This window comes from Urocitellus parryii, chromosome 7 (assembly GCF_045843805.1).
Source record: "Urocitellus parryii isolate mUroPar1 chromosome 7, mUroPar1.hap1, whole genome shotgun sequence".
NCBI classification, from domain to species: domain Eukaryota; kingdom Metazoa; phylum Chordata; class Mammalia; order Rodentia; family Sciuridae; genus Urocitellus; species Urocitellus parryii.
In genome coordinates, this window is record NC_135537.1 from 134,574,465 (window position 1) to 134,598,346 (window position 23,882).

General features: G+C 52.0%; 1 protein-coding gene across 2 annotated transcripts in view; it reads left to right on the plus strand.

The window, feature by feature from the left end:
• The first annotated feature begins 17,795 nt into the window (after window positions 1-17,795).
• The window catches only part of Atp2a3 (ATPase sarcoplasmic/endoplasmic reticulum Ca2+ transporting 3), a 32,857-nt gene continuing 26,770 nt past the window's right edge, over window positions 17,796-23,882 (plus strand). For both annotated transcript variants that reach the window (XM_026393918.2, XM_026393919.2), the window contains exon 1: window positions 17,796-18,055. In XM_026393918.2, the coding sequence (XP_026249703.2) occupies window positions 17,938-18,055 (118 nt within the window). In that variant the 5' untranslated portion in view covers window positions 17,796-17,937. The remainder of the gene's footprint in view (window positions 18,056-23,882) is intronic.

Here is a 23,882-nt window from a genome sequence, read left to right on the forward strand (position 1 = left end):
TAGCTAGCCGATTCTGTATGCCAAATATCAAACACTGTATATTGTGGGGATCTAGGAGCAGGTACCTGATTTATCTAATGACACATTTCCTAATTCTTTGCATATTTAGATTAATTACAAAGAGGGTTTGTGCATTTGTAAATAGAAACCCCACGAGGCCCTGTGTAGCCCAGACTTTCTCCCAGGCCAGGATGGGAAGCTGAGGGCGAAGGCCACACTATTGGTTTGACCTGAGCATGGCCAGGCTGGGCTTGGCCTGGGGCCGACTCGGGCAGGAAACATTTTCTGCCAGGAGTCCCAGACCCTTTGTGTCTGGGGCTACTGGGACAGGGGCTGCTGGACTGTGACTCTGTGAAGAGCCAAAGCAGGTCCTCCTGCTTTGTGATGTGACCCATTTTACAGCTCCAGGGTGTCTCAGAAGGAAGGCGACTTGCTCAGGATTTCACATGTTTCTGGTGAGGCAGCCCCAGCCTGGCCCTGGCTCCCTGGCTCTCTGGCTCCCTGGCTCCGGCTCTCAGCCCCACCTCACAGAAGGCCAAGGTCTAGGTCCAGGAGCTTGGGAGTCTTGAGATGCCTGGTGTCAGCCTCTGACCCCAGCTAGAGAGCCACATCCGCTGTTTGGCCGCAGGGTGTGGGCTGTAGCACCTCCTTGGGGAGAAGCTGGCATTGTGTTCTCAATGGCCAGTTATGGAAAAATCTCACGCAGGGAGCTGAGTAAACAGAGACGGGGGCTGCCACCATGGAAACAGCCGGGTGGAGGTGGCATTGGAGTCTAGTGGAAAGAGGCTGCAGCTTGGCCCAGGCTCACCTAGGAGCAGGGATCTGCCAGCACTGAACCAGGGTCCCTGAGGGGTGGCCCAAGGAGACCTGAAGCTCAGCAGTCCCCCAGGGTCACACAGCACGTCAGGGTCAGGATCCAGGGCAACACACAGGTCTCTGGTCTCTTGGTCCTCTAGCTTCTCTGCTAGATAGGCCAGCAGAGAAACAGCAGGCATTTTATTGTTGTTGTTTGTTTGTTTAACTATCATTTGAAGAGGCTTCAGAGACAACCCTCATCTTTTGTCTTCCAGGTGATGACCTTGATTGATGCCCAAAGCACAGAACCCTTGATATCCAGGTGAGATGGAAGGTGCTTTCTGAGTCTGCTCTGTGTTGTCTAGTTAAAATTTTGCAAAATCTCCAGAAAGATGTTACCACCTGGGAGACCTGTCACCCAATAGGTAAGCACACAAGGCTATTATCAGCACACGGAGGGATTAGCACATGGGAGGTAGTAGAGTTAGATTCAGTGGAAGCCAGGCTTGGTGGCATAAGCCTATAATCCCAGCTACTTGGGAGGCTGAGACAGGAGCTGCACAAGTTCGAGGCCAACTTGGGTAACTTAGAGAGCCCTGTCCCAAAATAAATTTTTTTAAAAAATGTAGCTCAGTGATAAAGCCCTTGCATATGTGAGGCCCTGGATTTGTTCCGCAGCATTGCAAAAAAAAAAAAAAGAATTTTTTTTTCAGTAGATAAGGCTTCTAACACTCTCCCAGTACTAAGGACAGCTTTGCTAAAGTGGATGACGCCTCACATTGAGCATGGAAGTGCAGAGAGGCAAGCTGTGCTGTAACACGCTCCCTCATGTGAGATAGGAGCAATCCAGCCCCTGAGCCACATCAAGGCTTGGGCATGAGGTCAGCTTCTCTTGGGAAGCGACCACTTCCTCTTTCTAAGAATGAGGATCAAATAGCATTTCCCTCAAGAAGCTCCTGGCCACCAGGAGGGACTTGTCCTCTCGGGCCACAAGCCCTCCCCCATCCCCTCGTCAACTTGGGCTGCTGTGTGTCCCCCGCACACCCTATGTCATAAGCCTCCTCTCTGAGGGCTGTGTACCTGCTGCTCCACCTCAGGGACTGGGACTGGGTACTCAGTGGCCTCTGCCCTTCCTTTGTGGGGCCTCATTTAGAACCCATGAGTGGGGATCTCTGACCTGATTGTTCCCAGCCTGAAGCCACCATGTTCCTGTTGCTCAGCACCTGGACTCTCTGTGGTGGTGAGTCACCGCCTCTGGCCTTAGAGCACAGGCGTTCATGTAGCCATCTGGAACAGTACAGAGCCTGGTGTGGGAAAAGACCTGACCCCTTGAGGGCCCAACATGAGACTCAAGTTAGAGGTTGATAAAATGATTGGCAAAGAGAACCTCCTTCCCCTGGGGTGACCACTGAAGTGTGCTGTGAAATGGAGCTGCTGGCAGCCATTTTACCACTATGAAGGAAGAACCCCCCTGAAAACAGAGCCCAAACTCAGAGACAAATTCTCAGACACAATTTTTTGGTTTTAGTTTAGTTTTGGTTTTTGCGGTACTGGGGATTTAACCCAAGGGTACTCTACTATTGAACCACATCCCCAGCCCTTTTCATTTATTTGAGACAGAGTCTCTCCTAAGTTTCCCAGGGGAGCCTCACATTCGCAATCCTTCTGCCTCAGCCTTCTGAGGAGCTGTGATCGTAGGCGCACATCCCCACACCTAGTTTCTAAGACATAATTTGAGAACTCTTTTCACCATTTCTGAAGCCACCCATCCCCTGGAGCTTTCATTGAATTGAGCCTGTGATTTCCCATCTGTGCTTCAGTCTGTTTGAACTGGGCAGTAGAAAGGGGCCTGACTGTCCATGTCAAGCTCAGACTTTGCTGGACCCAGGGAGGGGAGCTCCCTTTTCTCTGGAAGATCTCAGGGGGGAGCTGGCTTCCTGCTGATCTCTGTCACTCCCTCCTGACTTAGACCTTCTGAAACACTAAGGGGCCAAGGGCACCAAGGAGGTGGTCCAGGGAGGGTGCTGGCTGGGCAGAGGTGTGGCAGCTGGGAGCTAGGGCCACTGGGCTGTGGGCTCAGGGATCCTGGCTGCTCTGGAGGTGGCCCGAGCACAGCTGGGAGGTTTCCTGAGGCCCTGAACTGAGTGAGACTCAAAGAGCTAGTGACACTTCCTTGTCCATCCCATTGTATTGGCAGGGTCACTGATGTCACAGGCTACAGGGACTGCCCAGGGCCCAGCCACCCAGCAGGTTCTGTCTGCTCAGGATCCTGAGGAAACAAGTGAGGCTCTGTTCCCACCCTGCCTCACCCGGAACCCCCCTCCCAGCCACAGCAGGCTCAGGATCCTCTGCAGAAGGTTCCTTTAGGCCACAGCAGCATGGTCAAGGTGATGGTGCATGGGCAGCCTTCCCTCCTCTATACCTCACCTTCTTCTGTCCCTCCAGGTACCCCCGGTTGAGTTTGTTGGGCCTCTGCCGGGCAGAGGTGCATTCTAAATGAGAAGCCAAGGCAAGGAGTGTGCTGGTGGAGTCATGGTAGACAGGGATGAAGGGGCGTGGGTCGGCATGGAGCAAGGGCACCCCGCACCCACCTAGGGTCACAGTGAAGCCAGGTACATTCCCCACAGTGGACAGGTGCTCCTCCAGCCATCCACACAGGCCCCGCTCTGGAGAGGCCACACTCCAGCCCTGCAGCCCGCAGCCCCCTCCAGAGGAAAGACCACAGCTAAAGGGCAGGACAGGAAGTTCCCAGGTAGGGATGTTTGCCTCTGGGACTTTGGGTTTTATAGTGACCCGTCCTTGTTCAGCTGCAGAGGCACAGAAGTACCTGGTAGCTTTCTCCTTGATGCCGGGGGCTGCAGGTCCAGGCTGGCTGAGGTTGACTGACACGCAGTTCCTCATGCAGTGACCATGGGCGGGGCAGGCCAGCAGAGTCCATACTGTCCCAACTTGGCTTCTAGTGGGTACCTTACTCTTCAACCCTGGGGCTGATGTTGCAAGGTAAACTTATTGAGATCTGACCAGGCCTGGAGTTAGAGGGGAAGAACCAGAGCAGATTCAGCCCAGGAGACCAAAGGATGGACATATATGACCTGGGGCAGGGCTAGGAAAATTGTCCCAACACCTCCTGCAGCAAGCACCAGCTTCCTCTGGGCTGGAGCTGGAGCTCAGTAATAGAGCTTGCCCAGCAAACGTGAGACCTGAGGTTCTGTTCCCAGGACCAAAAAAAAAAAAAAAAAAGAAAAGAATTTTAATTAAGTACCACTATAGAATTTCTTTAAGGATATAAGCAAACCAGGAGGCTGGACAAAAAGCCTTAGGGGCCAAGGTCTCAAGATGACTCATCTTGACTGGGCTTATCCTCAGGTCTCTGCAACCCCACCCGGCCTCCACCTTTGTTGTTTAATCAAAAATGCTGCTGGCTCTGGAGTCATGTGGTTTCACTCCAGACCTGGGTGAACTCCGGGTAGGCGAGTACATCCACTGTCTGAAGACACTGGCGGGTCTGTTGTAGCAAAAAAAGAGCATTCGTTCATAAAGCCAGTGATTAATCCCTGGGTTGCAGGGGAGCTGTGCTCTCTCTTCCTTTCTTTGTTCTCCCTGGGAGCCCTCTGCTGGGTGGCCCTTGTCTGTTGGCTTCCCTCCAGCAGTGGCCTCCAGCGGAGTTAATGGCACCTCTGGCAGTTCTGATTCAAATACAGCACCAATGTTTACAAGGTCGGAGCATAAGGCAGAAACCGGGGTGGGCAACATGACCTTGAAGGCTTCCAGGACAGGAAGGGACAAGATGCCATTGTCTGTCAGTGGGTCCAGCCTCACTGGCTTTCCTGCCAGGTGGGAGTCCAGCAGCAACTCCACGTGAGATCATCGCTACATCCTGGGGTCTTTGGAGATGCTTAGGGCAGCAGAATCTGGCTGTGTCCACTCATTCATTGGGTGTGGAATCACCCACAGCATTGATACCTATCCTTCCTCCTGGTCTACTAGGAGCGCAGAGATGAATATGGAAAGTCCTGCGATGTCTCTGTGAGATCACAGCTGATATTGATTGGGTACATCCCAGGTGCCATATATGGTGCTAAGGGCCTATATCCCTGGCAGTGCATTCAGATAAAAGAAGCCAACAATTCAGATCCCAGTGGCCTTAAATAAAGGTATTTAAAATCATCTCTCAGAACAAGAAGTTTGGAGGTTGGTAATTTTAATCTTTCTGCAGCTTAGTAATGTCCCCCATTCTCTGGCTCACCCAATCTTATGTGTGCTTCACATCCTCAAGCTGGATGCCTCATGGCCACAAAACAGCTGCAGCAGCCTCCAAGCATCATAAACTTTCACAGGCAGGAAGGAGGAAAAGCAAAGGCTTCATCTTCTGTATTTTATTCAGTAAACCCTTGGCAAATTTCCCCTGATACCTCATTGGCCAGAGCTGTGTGACATGGACATTCTTAACTGCCAGGAAGGTTGGAAAAGCCAGGATCTAGCAAAGAGGATGGGCATTTAACTTAGACTACTCATGATTCATGCCCTGGGCCTGGGCACTTTGCTACCTGGAACAAATTCAGATCTTTGTTAGTCAAAGGTGTGTGTGTGTGTGTGTGTGTGTGTGTGTGTGAGAGAGAGAGAGAGAGAGAGAGAGAGAGAGAGAGAGAGAGAGAGAGAGAGAGATCTGTTGGGTGGGCTGTTGCTCAGTGATTGAGCACTTGCCTAGGATGTATGATGCCAGGGGTTCAATCCCCAGTACTGGGGGGAAAAAAACTTTACAATAGTCCACTGAAGTGGGGCCTATTATTATTTCCATTATAATGCAACTCAGCTGAGATTCAGAGACATTTAGTAATATTCTCAAGATCATGAAGTTAGTAGCTAATTGGGATTTGACCCCAGAACTGTCTCCTCTCTCCGAAGTGCATGCTCTTAAGTACACTACTGCATGCCTTAGGTACCTGCTGCTTAGGTGTGTAGCACCCCAGACCTTAGAGCTCTGAGACAAGGTCTCCATAAGGTGCTGGGGCTAGCCTTGCAATCATCCTACCTCGGGCTCCTGAGTCGCTGGGAGCACCTGCATGCACCACTGTGCCTGGCTACCGTTATCCTCTTAAGGATCTTCATCAAGGTATCGTGCCAGGGTCTTGCTGACAGAAATCCTCTGAGCTGATATAAGCACAAAGCCGTCTGGTTTTGATACTTGCTGCCTTGTAACGTGTTTCAAAGCCAAGAGGACAAATTTGCCAACACTACATTTAAAAACTACACCTATCTTTCCTTCTGTATTGTTTTCCACGTACCCATGCTGGGTTCTCCAAGTCCTGGGCAGGATTCCAATGTAAATATCACCAATGATGGAAATTTGGGGGAAGGAGAGGAGGGTGAAAGACCAATTGAGGCCTGAAGAGTGTCAGTTCCTCATGGACTGCGGAGGTATGGAAAGTTCTTTGTTGCTGCTTGTTGGCTGCTTGCCTCCAGGATCTGGGTGGGTATTGCCCTTGGCCAGCTTCCTGGTCAGGTCACAGACAGTCTGATCAGAGGCAGAGAGTCCTGGGTAACAGAGGCCAGAGCCAGGCTAGGTCCTTGGGAGTGAGCCCAAGAACAAGATGGTCACTGAATCTCTGCAGGTGGCCGGGACCCCTCGCTGACTATCCCTCATTTAGCTCTCAGGATGACCCCATGGGACTGAGACTACTACACTGTCTGTTTTATAATGAGAGGCTCAGAGGTGAAGTCCCCTGTCCAAGGTCACAAAGTGTAGCCAGAACCTGTGGGCAGCTCAGGTGGAGTTTCTTTCCTAGCCTTAGGTGACTGGTAGGGACCTTGGAGCCTTGAAGAGGGTATAGAGGTCATCTTGGGAGCCAAGGAGATTCAGGGGCCTCCTCAGATCTCCCCCCAGACCATGTAACTCAGTGGCCCAGAGCAGGGCCTTTGAAGCCAGAGCCAGGGTACAAGCCCTGCCCTGCACATCGAGGTGACCTGGGGCCAGCAGGAGGGCACCTGTGCTATTAATGGCATGGTTAAAAGCCTGGCTTTTAACCAGAAGGCCAGGGTTGAACTCCCCACCTTACCAGGCCCCAGTGTGTAACTCTGGCCTCTTTGGGCAAAACAGACCCTGCTCTCCTAAAGAGCAAAGCACTTCTCCTGGAGTCTGCATCAGCAAGGAGGCTGAGGAGGCTGAGGAGGTCCTTCTTGTTAGCTATCATCACTTCCTACCCTCAGGCCCCTGGGGTAACTCCTTCCCTCCACCCCAGCTGCTGCCTTTGTGACAGAAGTTTGATTTGGGTATGCAAATTAGGGGTGTGACTCCAGGGAATTTGAGGCAAATATAACTCAACTTGCAAATTTGGGCATTTTCCTGAAGTGCAGATGTTAGAAGGAGGTGACTGAAAGTCCCTGCCCACCAGAAGTCCAGTGACATGCCGGTCACTCAACCACCTGGGAGTGACCACGCTCACTGCTAACACAGATTCCCTTGGTCTCCTGGGCCTGGGCGGGGTTTGCCATGAGTCAGGGCCTCCAGGAGGGAGCCCAGGAAGGTAGAGGACATGCCAAGGTCACCCACAGGGCCAGCTGTGGGTTGGAGAGCCCGGCCTACCCATCTCCCCAGGCTGCCCAGGGCCCAGCCGTCAAATGTCTTGGATACTGGGCTGGGCTCTGCCATGCTGGGGATCTGGTGCCTTTGCCAACTTTCCCCACTCTCTGGGCTCCCAAGCCCCACCTGGGGACCTGGAAAGGACCCAGAGCAATGGGGTTGGCCTGGAAGACGCAAGTCTAGGCGCTGGGCCACAATGGCAGGATATCCCCGGGGAGCCGGGCCAGCTGCCCACACAGGGAACACCAGGGCGGGGACCTGGCACCGCTGAATGAGAAGGCCCAAAGGGCACCAAGGGAGGGAAGTCAGAACAGCTGGGCTCCAAGAAGGTAGAGAACAGGCCAGCATTGACATGGAGGCCATGACTGGGGGCGGAGGGGAATTGGGTGCCCACAAACAGGGACCTGAGTTTTTCTACTGCTCCCAGCCTGAGAGCCAAAGGGAGGGCCTGAGTCACCTGCTGTTTTGTCCTAGTGGGTCATAGGAGCAAGTTCCTACCAGAAATCATAAATTCGAGATACTGGTCTATCTCATCCCAGCAGCCAGATGACCTGGGGGCAGCAGGGAAGGGGCTTTCCCAGACTTCCACAGCCAGTGTGGTACCCAGGAGGACCCAGCCTGGCTTGAGGACTGGCCAACTACTCTAGGCCAGTCACAGGCCTATAAGTACCCTCTGTATAAGGTTGAACCAACAGCCCAGCCCCCAGCCCTGCCCCTATACACTGGGGGCACAGATGGCCTCCATGCCCACCTCTAACCAAGATGAACCTTACCCTCAGTTGCCTGAAAGGAGCCTCTTCCCCATTCCAGATCTCAAATTCCTTTTCAAATTGTGCCTTAAGGCTTACAAGCTTAGTTGTTTGTAACAATTTACAAAACAAATAGGGATTTTGTGTTTTATCTCCTTAGAATCCACAACTGCTGAGGCCCCTGCAGGTAAATTGGTCAGACTCAGCCTGGAGCAGCAGCCCGCTCCCTGATAGGCAGGGCCTTGGCTCTCATGGCCAGGGTGCTGATAATCATGGCACAAGATTAGCCTAGAGACTGCGTAACTGTGGCTGATGTTGCAGCAGGTAGAGTGGCACAGAGCTAGGAGGGAGCCCAAGGCACTGTGTGGCAGTGGGCAGATTCCAGCCCCTCCCTGAGGTCATGATAGGGTCCCTAAGTCTGATGCATCCGGTGGTAAGAAGGGCATGAGCTTAGACAGGCAGGTGTTCATTTGTTCTTTCACTTCCCGGTATTTGTACTTCATTCGCTTTTCTTATTTTATTGCGTTGGCTAGAATAGTGTTCATTTATATTTTTGAGGGTCTAGTAAAGGGAAGCCCAGGGGCTGAGTGGACACTGAGATGCAGCCCACAGTGCTTCAGACCCATCTCCTGCCTCAGGACGTTCCCAGCCTAGAGGGTATTTTGTAGAGTGACCTTGTGCCCCAGCTGTGCTGTAGAGGCCTCCTGACGATTCAGAGGAGAGATGTGTGGTTTGGAGGCTACAGATTCTGGCAAATTCACACAAATGCTGGATTGCTGAGGAGATTCCTGAGAGAGCAAGAGGACTTCTTGGAGAGGACTGTGAAGAATGAGGAGTGTTTACACACATAAACATGAGAAGAATGACTTTCTAAGTACAAGTAATAACATGGCCAAAGGCAAGGAGGGAGGAAGTCTTGGAGGAGGAAGTACAGAGAAGAGAGGTCAATGAGACCAGAGTCTGGGGTGGTAGAAGGGCAAGGGTACAAGGTAAGGCTAACAAGTCAGCCTTAAGGACAAGCTATGGACTTGATCCTACCTGGGAAGGCCATAGGGAGCCATGGAAGGCACTTGAGCAGGTGAGTGCTGCATGGCTGTTTTAAGAGGATAACTGTGGTTGCAGCAGAAAGAGGAGGCAGGCCTGGAAGGGGCAGGCCCAGCCTTACATGACGCACTGTCCCTTCCTGAGGTCCAGGGGGGTCTCTGTCCACCATTGGGAGGGAGAGGGCAACTTCCTCTCCTTGGTCTGGCTGGGAAGATAAGGGGATGAGGACAGGAAGTTGCCTCAAGGAGCTGAGGAGCATGCAGCCTGGCTGAAGCTCCCAGCCCCATCCTGCAGGGTGTTCCTGTAGTGGTGGATGCTAAGGGAAGGGGCAAGTCCCCTTGTGCCAAATTGGAAAGGTGCCCTGGGCTAGCCAAGGGGCCCTGCGTGCCTGCTGTGTCCCCAGAAGGCCCTGTGAGCTCTGTGCAGGAGGAGTGTCTCCTCTGGGACTTCCCACAGCAGCTCAGCCCTTCAGCAGACACCCTCCTGACATGCCTGGGAACCGCGATGAGTCAGACCAGGCGACACAACCTCAAGGGTGTCTGGCCACAGAGGTGCAGAGCGATGATGAACACCCAGGGTGCTGGGGGCTAGTGGGGTCACTTGGGGCATCGGGAGCGCTACTGGCCTCAAGGATCAGGAATGGTGGAATCAGCTGGCTGGATGGTGGAGGGGTGTTCCCAGGAGAGACCCCAGAGGTGGGAGCTTCCTACTGTGATCTGTGGCCCCAGGGAGGCCCCCAGAAGAGGCAGGAAGTGGTGAGAACAGGGTGGGGAACGTGGGGAAGTGGCTCTAGGGCTGAATGGTGGGATGGGGTCAGACTAGGAGGAGGCCAGGAGGGTGGGGCGGGGGAGGACTCTTGGGAGGGGTTGGAGGAAAAGGTGTGAGGAGAGCTGGGGAGCCCAGGAGGATGAATAGGGAGGTGTCAGGGCCTTGCACAGGGTTCCCAAGCCTGAAAGACTTAAACAAAGGCCTTAAGGGGGGAGTCCCCTGCTCTGGATAGTGGGGAGCAGAGGGCTTCCCCACAGCAGGAGGAGTAGACTCAGAATAGGGTCTTAGAATGCCTGGGACACAGGCTCACTGGGTTCTAGTAACCCCCAAAAGATACAGTCAGGTTTCTAAGCCTAGAGGGATGTTTACAATTAAAAAAAAATTCTGTATTAATTTATTTTTACAGTTCTGGGCATTGAACCAGCTCACGACTCTACCACTGAACTACATCCCCAGCTCTTTTTATTTTCTATTTTGAAGGGGGGTCTCACTAAAGTGTCGACGCAGACCTCGAATTTATGATCCTCCTGGCTCAGCCTCTGGGATTATAGGCCCAAACCGCCACGCCCTGTTGCACTCTTTGCATTTTGATTCAAACTCATTTACAAACCAAAGCGGAGCAGTAGAAACAACCCTGGCCTCTCTGCCTCTCCGAGGGCAGAGGCTGCCCAGCCACGTGCACTACCCACACTGACACGACAAACCCCAGAGGCCTCGTGGCCACGTCAACTTTGCGTGGATAGTTCCCTCTCCTGTTCCTTTAGCCTTCAGAAGTGTCACTCCCTCCAGAGGGTCTCTTCTGTCTCCCTGACTAGGAGAAGTCATCCCCTCTTCATCCGCCAAATTCTCAAGGCACACTGGCCGCACCCACTGCAGTCTGTTCTCATGTGTGGTTGATTGCTCCACCCAACCTCGTGTCCCCAGTGCTTGGGATTGAACCCAGGGGTGCTCTACTACTGAGCTACATCCCCAGCCCTTTCCATTTTTTATTTTGAGACAGTATCTCATTAAATTGCACAGGTGGCAACCTTGAACTTGTGATCCTCCTGCCTTAGCCTCATGTGTCATTAGGATTATAGGTGTGCACCAAAAGCCCAGCACATAAGTTGAGTCTTTTTTTTTTTTTTTTTTTTAGTGGTGCTGGGGCTCAAACCCAGGACCTTGTACATTGCAAGGCAAGTGCTCTACCACTGAGCTATCCCCCAGACTGGTTATTTGTGATTCATAAAAACAGTGAATTTTGTCCAAGCTCTGCCTCAGCCTCCTGGGCTCCACACCACAGCTTCAATCCATTTCTCCCCCTGGGTCTCAGCTTCTCCTGTGTACATCAGGGAAATAGGACTTGATCTCTGGGGGTCTTCTAGGGGTCTCATTCAGAACCCTAGTCAAAAGCACATAGGGAAGAGTTGGGCTCAGTGGCACGCACCTGTAATCCCAGCAGCTCTGGAGGCTGAGGCAGGAGGATCTCTTCAAAGTCAGCTCAGCAATTAGCAAATCCCTAAGCAATGTAGCAAAGGGATTGGGATGTGGCTCAGTGGTTAGGCACCACTGGGTTCAATCCCCAGTACAGGGGAGGGGGTAAAAAACTGTGCAGGGAAGAGAGTGAATATGCAAGGTGAGGGTGGCCAGCGAAATGAGCTTCCAAAGCGGGGAGAAATTTTAGGGAGAGAAAGCTGGAAGAGCAACCTAGGCCAGAGGAAGAGTATAGACAAATGGATGAAGCTAGAATGTGCCAGGCCAGTTTGGGAAGGTTTGAGGAGACAGTTTGAGGAGACCTGGCTGTGGTAGGCACCAATAGCTACAGGACTTCGATTGCTAGGTGCAAGTGTTTGAATTTAGTCCTGCCAGTACTAGGGAGCTAAGGAGTCTTTTGAGCATAGGAATGAAGTAATGAATGTACCTTCTCAGTGAATCAATTTTCCTATACCAGAGGTAAGTCTGGAGGTAGGGAGGCCATGGAGAAGGCTGTGGAAAGGCCCAACCTCAGATAGAAGATGGAGGCTGGGTTTGGGCAATGATAGTAAGTAGGAGCAGGGGGCATGGAGCCATTCTAATCTCCACTGAACTTGTGCTTTTGGAGTGATTGCAGGCAGGCAAGGAGTCTCAGCCGAGTGCTCTTGGGAAAGTCCCCTAGGCTCTCTGAGCCACTCCAAAACTTTGTTCCTGTGTAAAATGCAAAGAGGGCAGGCTATACAATTTTGGAGACCCAGTGCAATGGGATTCCCACTTAAGAAATGGGAAAAACAAAAAGGACCATTAAAGACATTAAGATATAATGCTTTTCTTTAATCTCTCTCAACTTCTCATGGTGGATTGTTTTTGTTTTTGTTTTTGTGGCTGGGTACTGAACCCAGGGATGCTCTACCACTGAGTACATCCCCAACCCTTTTTATTTTGCAACAGGGTCTCCCTAAATTGTCCAGGTTGACCTTGAACTTGTAATCCTCCTACCTCAGCCTCCCAAAGTTGCTGGGATTTTTTTTTTTTTTTTTTTTGGTATTGGAGTTGACCCCAGGAGAGCTTTACACTGAGCAACGTGCCCAGTCCTTTTTATTTTTTAAAATTTTGAGACAGGTCTCATTAAGTTGCTGAGGCTAGCCTTGAACTCATAATCCTCCTGTCTCAGCCTCTCAAGTTATGTGTCACTGCACCTGGCTTGTGGCACCATTTTTAACGCAAGTGGTTGATTAACTCAGGAAAGTACTATAAGAGCAAATAGGAATTGCATTTTTTAGAGCACTGATGTCTTCTTCCTACATGAAACAAGTTCTAGTTCAGACAGAAAGCACTGCCCAAAGCTGCCAGCACTGGCCCCAGCTACAGATGTGGCTGCATTTCCCTTGGACTCGATTGGAATCACCAAATTCCCATGCATCAGAGTCCACCAGAGTTCTGTACTCACAGAGCAGCAAGAACATGTTAAGTATATGAGTTGGTGTATTATATGAATCTTCTGTGCTCCTACCATACATACAGCCAGCCATCAGACTTCACTCACAAAGCCCAAGTTCAAAGATAAAATGAGTTTCCAGCCAGATATGGTGGGACATAACTGCAGCCCCTGCAACTTGGGAAGTTGAGGCAGGAGCATGGCAAGTTCAAGGGCAGCCTCAGCAACTTAGTGATGCCCTAAGCAATACTTATACAAGGGTTGTTGTGAAGATTTAATGAGGCTTCTTTGCATGTGGTTCTGGGAGTGAACCCAGGGCCTCATACATGCTAAGTGCCACTCTACCACTGAGCTACAAGATGAGGTTATTTTTGAAAAGTGTTCTGCATGGGGCCTGGCACATGGTGAGAGTTGATCTCACTGTCTCTGATCACAGATTAGTTTCCCCACCTGGTTTGGAGACTCCTGCCCTAGGGAGGTCATAGGTCTAAGCCCCTAGGCAAAGGGAGGACTGCCCCAGACAAGCCTGAGGCAGATCAGGAGCTGGGCTAGGTGCCAGCCACAGACAAGGCCTGTCCAGAGCAGGGACCTCTGGAAAACCTTCCTTTCTTGGGCCCGGGTTCTCCATCTCCCTCTCTTGTCTATCTCCCTCTCTTGTCTATTCCCCAATCTCCACAGCACATTGCCCCCCAGTTTCCATAATAACAATGCCAGAAGCTACCTGTGGAGTCTGTAACTACTTCCAGACACCGTGCTTTCCAAACATCCATTGGTTTGTTCCCAACAGCTAATTCAGCCCAATTCCTTCTTTTTCAAAGAGCAGAAGTCCAAATACATTCCCTAAAAGGAATTTATTGACTCATATAACTGAAAAGACAGAGGACAGACTGATGTCAGGGCTCATAACTGATATCCAAGGGCTCATAACGTAATCAGAAACCTGCCTCTCTCTGTTTCTGTTTCCTTCTTAGTGGATTTATTGACATTCAAATTCTACCCTTATGATGACAAGATGGCTGCCAACCACTGTAGCAGCCAGCTTAGTTATCACCTTACTTATAGAATAAGAATATTTCCCCCAGTAGTCTAAGAAAAATCCAGGTTGACATTCTAATTGGTTGGCTTTTGGTCTTGCAGTCCTCCTAAACCAATCTCTGTGGCCAGGGAATTGGAGACCTCTCACTGGCTAGGACAGAGTCATATACCCACCTCTAGGTCTAGGAAATGGGATCAGGTTTATGGAAATCAAAGGGAATGGGGAGAGGAAAGGAAGATTCCCAAAATGAAAATCAAGAAAGAAGGATAGACACTGGCTGTGGGAATAATTTCTTGAACCCTAGAAGTGAGCTGTTATTATATCCATGTCTGGCTTGAGACTGTTTACCTGTTTACCAACCCTTTTTCATCATCTTTCTGGGCACAGCTGGACTATATTTCCCAGCTTCCTTTGTAGTTAGGGAAGGTCATATGACTAAATTCTAGCCAATATAGTGTGAGTGGAAATAATGTCATCACCTCCAGGACTGGCCCATAAAAACCTGATTATCATCGACATCCTCTTTCTTCCTCTCCTGGCTTGCTGCAGTGTGGTGACCTTGCAAACAAATTGAAGATGGCAGAGCCACAAAAGGGATGGGGCCTGGGTCTCCATATCACTACCCCACTAAGTTGACAATGGGCTTCCAATGTTACATCACTGAGAAACTGGGATGCCTTTGTACATTTTTGGAGTGACTTTGTTATGACAGTTAAGTTAACCTAACTAACAATTGCAGATGAGCAGAGTGAGGCTCCAAAGGGTGATGTGCCTTGCCCTGGGCCACACAGCCTAACAGAGGTTTAAAGCTGGATCCATTTTTAGACACAGCCCTTTGGCTACAATGACTGACTAAACAAATCCCCCAGAAACCTGCTCAAATACAGGCCATTCTCTGGGAAGGGCACAACAGTATGCTCCATGGAATCTGGGGAACCACAGGGAGGAGTTCAATAAAGCCTCTGAGGAAACTGGGTGCCACAAGGCAGCGCCTCTCCCTATCCCTCTCTCTTCCCCATTGGAAGTTTTGTCTCAAAACTCCCGGTTCCTTGTGCACTTGACTTTCCTTTGCTCTCCTTCTGTCCCACTTGATATGATATTGAGCTGGCCCTCTAACTCTGGTCCAAACACCAGTGCCCTCCAGAAACAATCTCTGGCCCAAAGCTTAGGATATCAGCAAGGAGTCAGTTTGGGCCAGCAAACCTTCTCATGGCTGACCTACTCTGAGTCAGGGCCTCCACTGTCTATTTAGCAAGGGTCAGAAATTACATGAGCAGCTCAGGCTGACTCCCAAGAGGCCTTCTTTAGTCCCAGAACTATGCTTGTTTGTTTGTTTGTACCAGAGATTGAACCCAAGGGCACTTAACCACTGAGCTACAACCCTTTTTTATTTTTTGATTTTGAGACTGTCTTGTTAAAGTTGCTTAGGGCCTCACTAAATTGATGAGGCTGGCCTCCAACTTGCAATCCTCCTGCTTCAGCCTCCCTAGCCACTAGGATTATAGGCATGCACCATTGCACCCAGATGAGGCTGCTCTTTTTGTGTTTTTGTTTTGTTTGGGATGCTGGGAATTAAAACCAGGGGTGCTCTACCACTGAGCTACATCTCCAGCCCTTTTTTTTAAACTTTATTTTGAGGCATGGTCTTGCTAACTTTTGAGGCTGGCCTCAAATTTTCAACTATCCTAGCTAAGCCTCCTGAGTAGCTGGGATTACAGGTGTGCACCATCATGCCTGGCAACTCAGGCTGCTTTTGATTACCTGTAACACCCTCTTCATTAAGTATTCAAATTCTTCTGGGGAAGACCTACCTTTCCTCTGTGTTGGCACATAAAGCAGACAGTCATGGCTGCTCCAGAGAGTGGTACATTCTGTCTCTGTCTGTCCTGTGGGGTAGTTGGGAAGAACTGAGATGGTGTCAGGCCTGAAGCTCTGGGCCCATAGCATCTGGGAAGTGGGGAGGACAGACCTGTCTTTTGGACAGTCTTCCTGTGACCATATTGTTCTTGTCACTACCTCTTTGTCTAGGTGCAGACAGAGGGCATAATTGGGGACACACAAGCAACTGGGCAGGTGGTTGGAGTATAAAATGACTGTGTGTGATTTGGTGGAGCTTGGAGGGAGCACAGCAGGCAGGCATGCTGACAGGTGTGTCAGCCTTCCAGGTGGGGGCCACACTTGCCGGCAACTGTTTGCCTGTCCAGGGGTGGTTTGGAGGTAGGGTGGGGTGGGCTGAAGAAAAGGAAATGGGCCAGCCTGCCAGAGCAAACAATCAGGTCTTCTGGCCCTACCTTCTAGCAAATGCCAACTCACAGCAGAGGGTGGGGTGGAAAGGGAGAGGCTTAAGGTTAAGATCCCCAGGGCTGGCAAAGGGGCACTCAGACCCCAGGATGTATGTGTTTGGAGGGGTAAGATTATTCCAGCTGCTTGAATGCCTAGGACTCCACATTGTCTGAGACAGAGGTGTCTAGTGGGGAGCTATCTGGCATTGTCCTCAGCCTCATCCTGCCTGACATTATTCCTAGCAACTTACAGATGCAATGGGACTTTGTAGACTGTAGGGGGTGGGAGGAGGGAAAGGGACCAGTGGAGATATCCGGAGATATTGGCTTGTGATCCAAAACGTTGGGCTGAAAGGGTTCATAGCCAGACAACAAGCCTCAATCCATCTCCATAGCAGCAGACTGATGTGACGTGGACGGCTGGGTGACCCTTGAAAAGTGGCAAAGTGGACCAGCCAGTCCTGACCACAGGTGTGTAGAAAGGGAGAGACATTGGAGGAGAAGCCCAGTCCTATTTGTTGAGCAAAAGCTAGAAACCGGGGTGCACAAGGTCAGACATGGCTAGAACTTGAGGCTTGCAGGTGGAGGCACCAGGAGGGAGGTACAGTTGCTATTATCCAGGAAGGCCACTCCTGGAATCAATGATCATGTGCAGCCTTGGTGATCCCAGAGGCTGCAGCTCTGGACAGTGGAGGCCTGCTTGGTGAATTGGGGTGGGGTAAGACTGGATGAGTCTCTCAGGCTGGAGGGGTAAAGATCAGATTGCTCTCTTTGCTCCCCTTTTGGGTTGGGTGGGTGGTTTCTGTCTTCCGGCATCATCTTCCTCTGATCTGCACTCCTTCTCCTGGCACTGGGGGTGAGCACTGGAATGGGGGATCCTCTGTGCCTCTACCTCCCTTGATCAGGGTCACTTTCCTCAAGGACCCTGGGCAGAGACTTTGGTCCCACCCCTCAGGTGTCTCTAGGAGCACACACACACACCCATCACCCCAGCAGCTACATTTCCTGCGGGGGCAGAGGGGTGTGCTTGCTTCCCAGGTAACAAGCCTGGTTTTCTCTACCTTCTCCTCCACTGATTCATTGTTAGTCTTTCTGGTTGTATGATGAATAACCCGCTCATAGCTGCACATTAGAATAATGAAAGCACAAACATCCTAAGAGGAAACCATCAGGTGGTTTCCTCTGGAGGAGCCCTGGCTTATTCAAGGCTTTTGGGTTCCCTCCAGATTCAGGGTCACACTGTGCTGAATTGGAGTTGGGAAGTAGGACGCCCCTCTATGGACAGCTCCATTTTGCAACACACCCCCCCTCCACCCCAGGAGAACCGAAAGGAGGTGAATGTGGCAGCTCCTAGATCAGCACTGAGCATTCCCCCAGCTCTGCAAGGACAAGGATGGAGCCCCCACCGCCACACCACTCCCAGGCCACGCGCCCTCAGCTGCCCCTGGCTCCGCTAGGGCTCGCCCCGCCAGCGGCCTCAGTGCCCACTTCTGTAGAATGGACAGGCAGCGGGGCTGGGCGCCCCGGGGAGCGGCAGGCGGGGCCCGGAGGCTTGGAGGGGGCCGGAAGGGGTGTGAGTGCGGGGGCGGGTCCCGCGCCGCCCCGCCCCGGGGAGGGAGCCCGGGGCGCAGCATCCTGGCGCGGGCCTTGGCCGCTGTCGCCACTGCCGTCGGGGAAGGTCCCAGCGCGGACATGGTCTCGCGCGGCGCCCGCCCGGGCTCAAGCCCCCAGCGACCAGTGCAGTAGTTCAGCGAAGAGGCGGCCTGGAGGGCGCAGACGGGCGGGCGGGCGGCATGGAGGAGGCGCACCTGCTCCCGGCCGCCGACGTGCTGCGCCACTTCTCGGTGACAGCCGAAGGCGGCTTGAGCCCGGCGCAGGTGACCGGCGCGAGGGAGCGCTACGGCCCCAATGGTGAGCGCGCGGGCCGGGCCGGGGAGCGGGGGCCGCACGCGCCTCAGTCTCAGACCCCCTGCCCCGTGGCCAGGCGGTGCTCTCCCTCCAAGATCTAGGTCCCCGCGGGCGGGCAGGAAGTGAGGGCTCCGGAAACCTCCGCAGATGCTCTTGGGGCACCCTGCTGGGCTGCGCTGCCACTTTCGAGGGGGTGGGGGCAGGTTCCGGCTTGGGGGACCGATGCCTGCCACCCCCTCCGCGCTGGGTCCTTCCAGGCTTCTTGCTGTGGTGCGGTCCCGTCCATTTCTGCAAGCCTTAGCCAGCCTCATTCGCAGTCCAAGCTGGAACCCGGCGCCGCGCTGCGACCCGCGGGTATCATGCAGGTGCAGCAGACACTGAGACCTGCTGGCCAGGAAGCGGCCAAGCACTCTGAGGTCCAGCCTCCTAGCCAATCCAGGGGTCTCCCCTCAGGGCGCAATAAAACCCTCAAGTAGGTGCAGCTTGTAGGCTAGCATCCGTGGTGCCCCCACCCCCACCTCCACCCCCAGGTCTTCCTCTTTCTGCAACCCCAAGCGGATGTAGCTGGCAGGAGTCGTTGGGGGCTTTGAACTGCTGGGGCCAGAGACCCATCTTCCTGGCTGGCCGACTGGAAGTCCCAGAAAGTTGCCAGAGGCTGGGTGACCTGGAGTGGTGCCTGCCCATCTTGGGCACCAAGGGAGCTTTCCTGCTTTTGCAGTTTGCGTGGGAGAGAAATGGGTTCTTCCTCATCGCCTTCAAAGGAGTGGGGGATTCTTCTTTTTTTGCTAAGGCAATGGGCAAACGCCTCCTAGTACTATCCAAATGAGGCCCAGCTCATCTGGAGGCTCCTGAGGTGGAAGACTTAGAGGTCTCTTGACTGCGTCCCTTCCAGGCAGGACCTGCTACCCTCACAGTACCTGGTAGAGTGTGAGGGGACCAGAAAGGAAAGTTCCTTCCATCCCCAACGTATTGCCTGAGCCTGTGTAGTTTTGGGATTTGGGGTCTCATCTTTTGGGGTTCCCAGTCAGTTGGAGAGGAGGGTGCTCTGGCCTGTGTCCCTGTGCTCAGGGCTGGCTTGGAAATTACACATTGCTGTCAGAAAGGTTGCTTCGGTTCTGTATTGGTTTATGAAAACCACCTCTTATATAAATATTATCTTTCTGGAGCAGAAATCCTTTTTCAAAAAAATTAGTTGCTATATTTAGTTGAACTGTGGGAGGAACTGGGGAGATAAATATTATTTAATATCCCCCATTAATGACTTGGCAGGGAGGGTGTCCTTCGCTGCAGGAGAACAGGGTAGCAGGAACTACCCCCTGGCTCTGGGGTAGGGTGGGAGTCCCTGTAGGCAGGTCTGGGCTTCCACAGCCTTTTGGTATTGCTGTGGTCCAGCTTGGGAATCTTGATTCCCAAGGGAAGCTGGAGATCCAGCTCTCCCTTCCATCTCCAGAATCTCACACATTCTGCCCTTGCATGACCCTGGCCAAGGTTCCTGTCCTTTCTGGCTCTCTTGTCTTCAGGGGTCCAGCAGAGGAGGAACTGACAGTGCAGTCCCTAGTCTCCTGCCCCTGTGTAGTTTTGTCTGGGTGAGGGGATCCTGGATTGCTCTGTCCCCTCACCTTCTGTGTGAGGTGATGGGTGTGGTGTATAGATCCGCAGGTAGGCGGGTGTGTGTTGATGTGGGTAGGAAAATGGGGACATTGCTAGGTTCCCCTGGTTCCTCTATACTTTTCTAGTATTAGTAATAAAAGCTGATGCTCACTGAGCCCTTACTATGTGCTAGGCACTGTTCTCAGCACTTTTTCATCTATCATTTCATTTCTTTCTCCAAACAACTCAGATGTAGGGGCTATTGTCATCTTTATTTTAGAAAGGAGGTAACTGAGGCACCAGAAGTTTAAACAACTTGGCAAGATCACACAGGATTGTACTGGACTTAGCACAGATGCCTACTCCACTCTGGGCCTCAGTTTACCTATGTGTAAAAGATCACAGGTTCTGCAGGCTCGGGGACCCTGGTGTGGCAGCATCTATACCAGTTTTGACCTCAGACCCTGAGAGGCCTCAGAGGGCTCTTCCCTTACATCTCTGGTGCTTCTTCCTCAGGAAGTATTCCAGGCCTCTGGAAGTTGTCAGGTGAGCAGAGGGAAGCCAGCTGCCCCTTACTGCCCCGTGCTCCACGGCCTGTGGATGACGCTTATATGTCCTCTAGGTGCTACCTGCACAGCTTTTGGGAAGGGGCTGATGGGGTTCTGCACCCTGCCTCTGCCCCTTCATAGCTGTGTGACCCCAGACAAGCCCCTGGGCCTTTCTATGCCTTGGTTTCCTCATTGTCAATGAGGCCGCAATAAAACCATCTCTTAGAGTTGTTTGTGCGTGTTTAGTGAGATCACTTATACCAAGTCATCTGCCTCTGTAGTGGAGGAGGTGGGGCTGGGCTCCTGGCCAGGAGGTGGTTGGTAGGGTACAGGGCCTGTGGGTGGAGGGAACACCCCAGGGACTAGTGTTCCTCCCACCCCAGGCATCTGTGCACCTGCAAGGTCGTTAGCACTGGAAACCACAAGGAAGTCATTTGTTTAAGTCTTAAAGTTTGCAAATTCTGCCAGGGGCTGGGGGAATGGAGCCTGGGGATCCCACCCTCCTACCTCTCCCTTCTCCTCCCTCCTGAGGACAGAAGCCTCAGAACAGGAGGTGGGAACCTCAGAGGCACAGTCAGTGTGTCTGCCAGCCGGGAGTCCCCTGTGCATACAAAACACCATCTGTCCCAACCTCACTGGAGCTGGTGAGGCTCCAGCAGGGTTTATCTTTTTTGCAGTACTGGGATTGAACCCAGATGTACTCTACCTCTGAGCTACATCCCTAGCCCTCTTTAATTTTATTTATTTATTTATTTTTTAAATTTTGAGACAGGGTCTAACTGAGTTGCTAAGGCTGGCCTTGAGTTTGTGATCCTCCTGTCTCAGCCTCCCAAGTAGCTGGGATTACAAGCCTAATACATACCCGACATAAAATTTTTTTTTTAAATTAAAATTTGCGTACAGTGGGCTGGGGATATAGCTTAGTTGGTAGAGTGCTTGCCTTGCATGCACAAGGCCCTGGGTTCAATCCCCAGAAGAAAAAAAAATTGCATACAGTATAACTTTCAAAGGGTACAAAAGGTGGACAGTAAAGACATCTGACTCTGTCCCTAACCACCTATCCCAGTGTTCCCAATTCCTGTGTCTCCTTCCCAAAATATTCTGTGCATATATGCATGCACATCTAGGATCTTTTTAAAAATTTCCTGGCTATGCTGGGGATTGGACCCAGGGCCTGGCATGTGCTAGGTGAGCCCCTTACTAAGTACACTAAGTACACCCCATCCCTGGGATTTTTTTTTTTTTTTTTTTTTTGCATGAAAGGGAGTGAGTTCTATGTGCCATTTCTACCCTGCTTTCCACTTGACCAGCGCTCTTGGAGGTGGTTCATAAGGGAGCTTTCCTGGGTTCCCAGTGGCTGCACTGGGTTCCATTGTGGGCCTGTTCCAGTGTTTCTTCATCCCACTTCTGAGAGCCGCTTGCGGTGGTCACAGCCTCTGCTATTACATGCAAAAGATAAAGAATATCCTTGTCCCTCTATCATTTGTGAATAGCCCTGAAGGATAAATTCCTAGAAGTGGAACTGCTGTGTGGGGAGTGTGTTTGCAGTCTGACAGCTGTTGCTACTTTACTGTCCCGAAGGTTGAACCAACCGACCTGCCCATCTGCCACCTGGCCAAAGTGTATAAGGCACTTGTGTAAGTGTGTAACTTGATCTGTGCCAGTCATAGAAAAGTGTCCCCTTGTGGGTTCTGTACTTGGCATTTTTCTATTTACAAGTCAGGCTGGGTATCTTTTTGTACCTTCAGGAGTCATCCAATTTCCTTGTATCCGTGCTCACATCCTTTGCTAGACTGGGGCCAAGGTCAAAGATTGAACTCGGTTGGGCACATCTGCCCCACAACCTTGCTCCTAAAGGCCCTGGAGAGCCCAGGGATCTGAGGGTCAGATTAGATCCCAAGAGGTCTCTGGGGGTGGCCTGTGTTCAGGGGAACTTATGGAGAGAGAGTGCCTGGCCTGGACCCTGCCTTCCTGGTCTGCACACTGCCTGTCTGTGCAAAGGGTACAAGGTCCCCAGGGCTGCTGCAGGGTGGGAGCGGTGGCCCAGATTTGGAATCCTTCCAGTGGTGTTTTGGCTATGGCCTTATTTCCTGCCATTATCCCAGGCCTCAGTTGGAAACCCATATGCATGACCCCTGGAAACCAGGCCACCAGGAGTGGGGTAAGTGGGACAAGAAGGTGACTGCAGTGGCCTTACTTGCTGAGTGGCCCCAGGCAAACTTGCCCTTCCTTTGGTCTCGAGATCCCCTAAGGGCCTTGAAGGATCTAATACTGACTCCCAGTGGGAGAAAGTGTGATTCGGCCGCAGGCCAACTGGAAACTCAAGGATTTTCAGGCTTCGCCCTAGTTTTCACACCTACTGGCCCTTGCTGGGCAGCCTTCGGCCCCCATGAGCAATACCAGGCCTTGCCCCACACTGCCACAAGACACATAGATGTTGAGCAAACCCTTAGCATCTTGCGCCAGGTCAGCCAGGTAGGCCGAGAGCCTCTCTGCAGAGCAGGAGCCACTTTCTAAAGCCCCTCAGTGTCCTCTGAGGAGCAGGGCCAGCTTGTCCACTGTAGGTGGACCCTGGAGACAAGGTCAGGGCCAGGTGGGCTGGGCGGGCTCTGACCAGCCAAGGCCTCTCCCTATCTCTGCAAGTGATGATTTGATTGCTTTGTAAATTTACCTTGGAGGAAGCCCTGGGTGAGTGCTCTTCTCTCCCCCTGCCACTGACATTTAGAAGCTGAAATTCCAGTTTTCAGTGTTGTGAGAAGGAAGGAGTTGGGGGATTAGGGAGCAGGTGGTGTGTGGAGCCTGGGGGCAGCCCTGGCTGTACAGCTTCTCCCTAGCTGCAGGCTGTGGGCCCAGGCCCTGTTCTGAACCATGGAACAACTGAATAAACAATGGCTGGGAGGACTTGGTATGGACCAGGAAGACTCAGCCTCTCCCTGCCCCAGAGGTGCTCCAGTCTGGGGGGTGGTGAATACTGATGACTGGGCTGGGAAGGCAGGGCCATCAGGTGGGCGAGGAAGGCTTCCTGGAAGGGTTCAGATGAGATAGGGAAGGGTTTTCTGGACAGAAGGTAAAATGCAAGCAAAATATTGGTGGAGGAAAACAGGGAGGTAGTAGCAATCCTGAGGCTTGATGGGTGGCAGAGGGTCCTGCATCTGAAATGTGGACATAATTCTAGAAGGGCAGGTTGGGGGTAGCTCCAAGATCTGAAAGACCATTCCAAGGTCAATTATTATTATTCTGTAGGCTGCGGACAGCTACTGAAGGTCTATGACAGGGCAGAGGCTGGGTCACTTATTCTTCAGTTTGTTCTGAGTAACTACTATGTGACAGGCACCGTTCTGCTACACTAAACACAGTCCCACTATCATGGAGCTTATGGTCTAATAACCATTGTGCCAATGACTGTCACTGTGGGCCATGCATCCTGGGCACTTTGTGCATGTCATGCAAGCTTCACATAACCTTATAAGGTATCACTGCTACTAGCTGCTGTGTGCTGACGGGAAAAGAGAGCTTTCATGGCCTGCCTGTTGCTATGACAGTACCAAGAGACAGAGCAGGACTTGAACTCAAGCCCTCTGGACCATATTCTTTGCTTTAAACCCTGGAGTTTCTCGGATCACATCCCCACTAGCCCGCCCTAAGTCCACAGTCTCATTCTCAGGCTCCTTGGCCCCACAGGGGCATGAGCG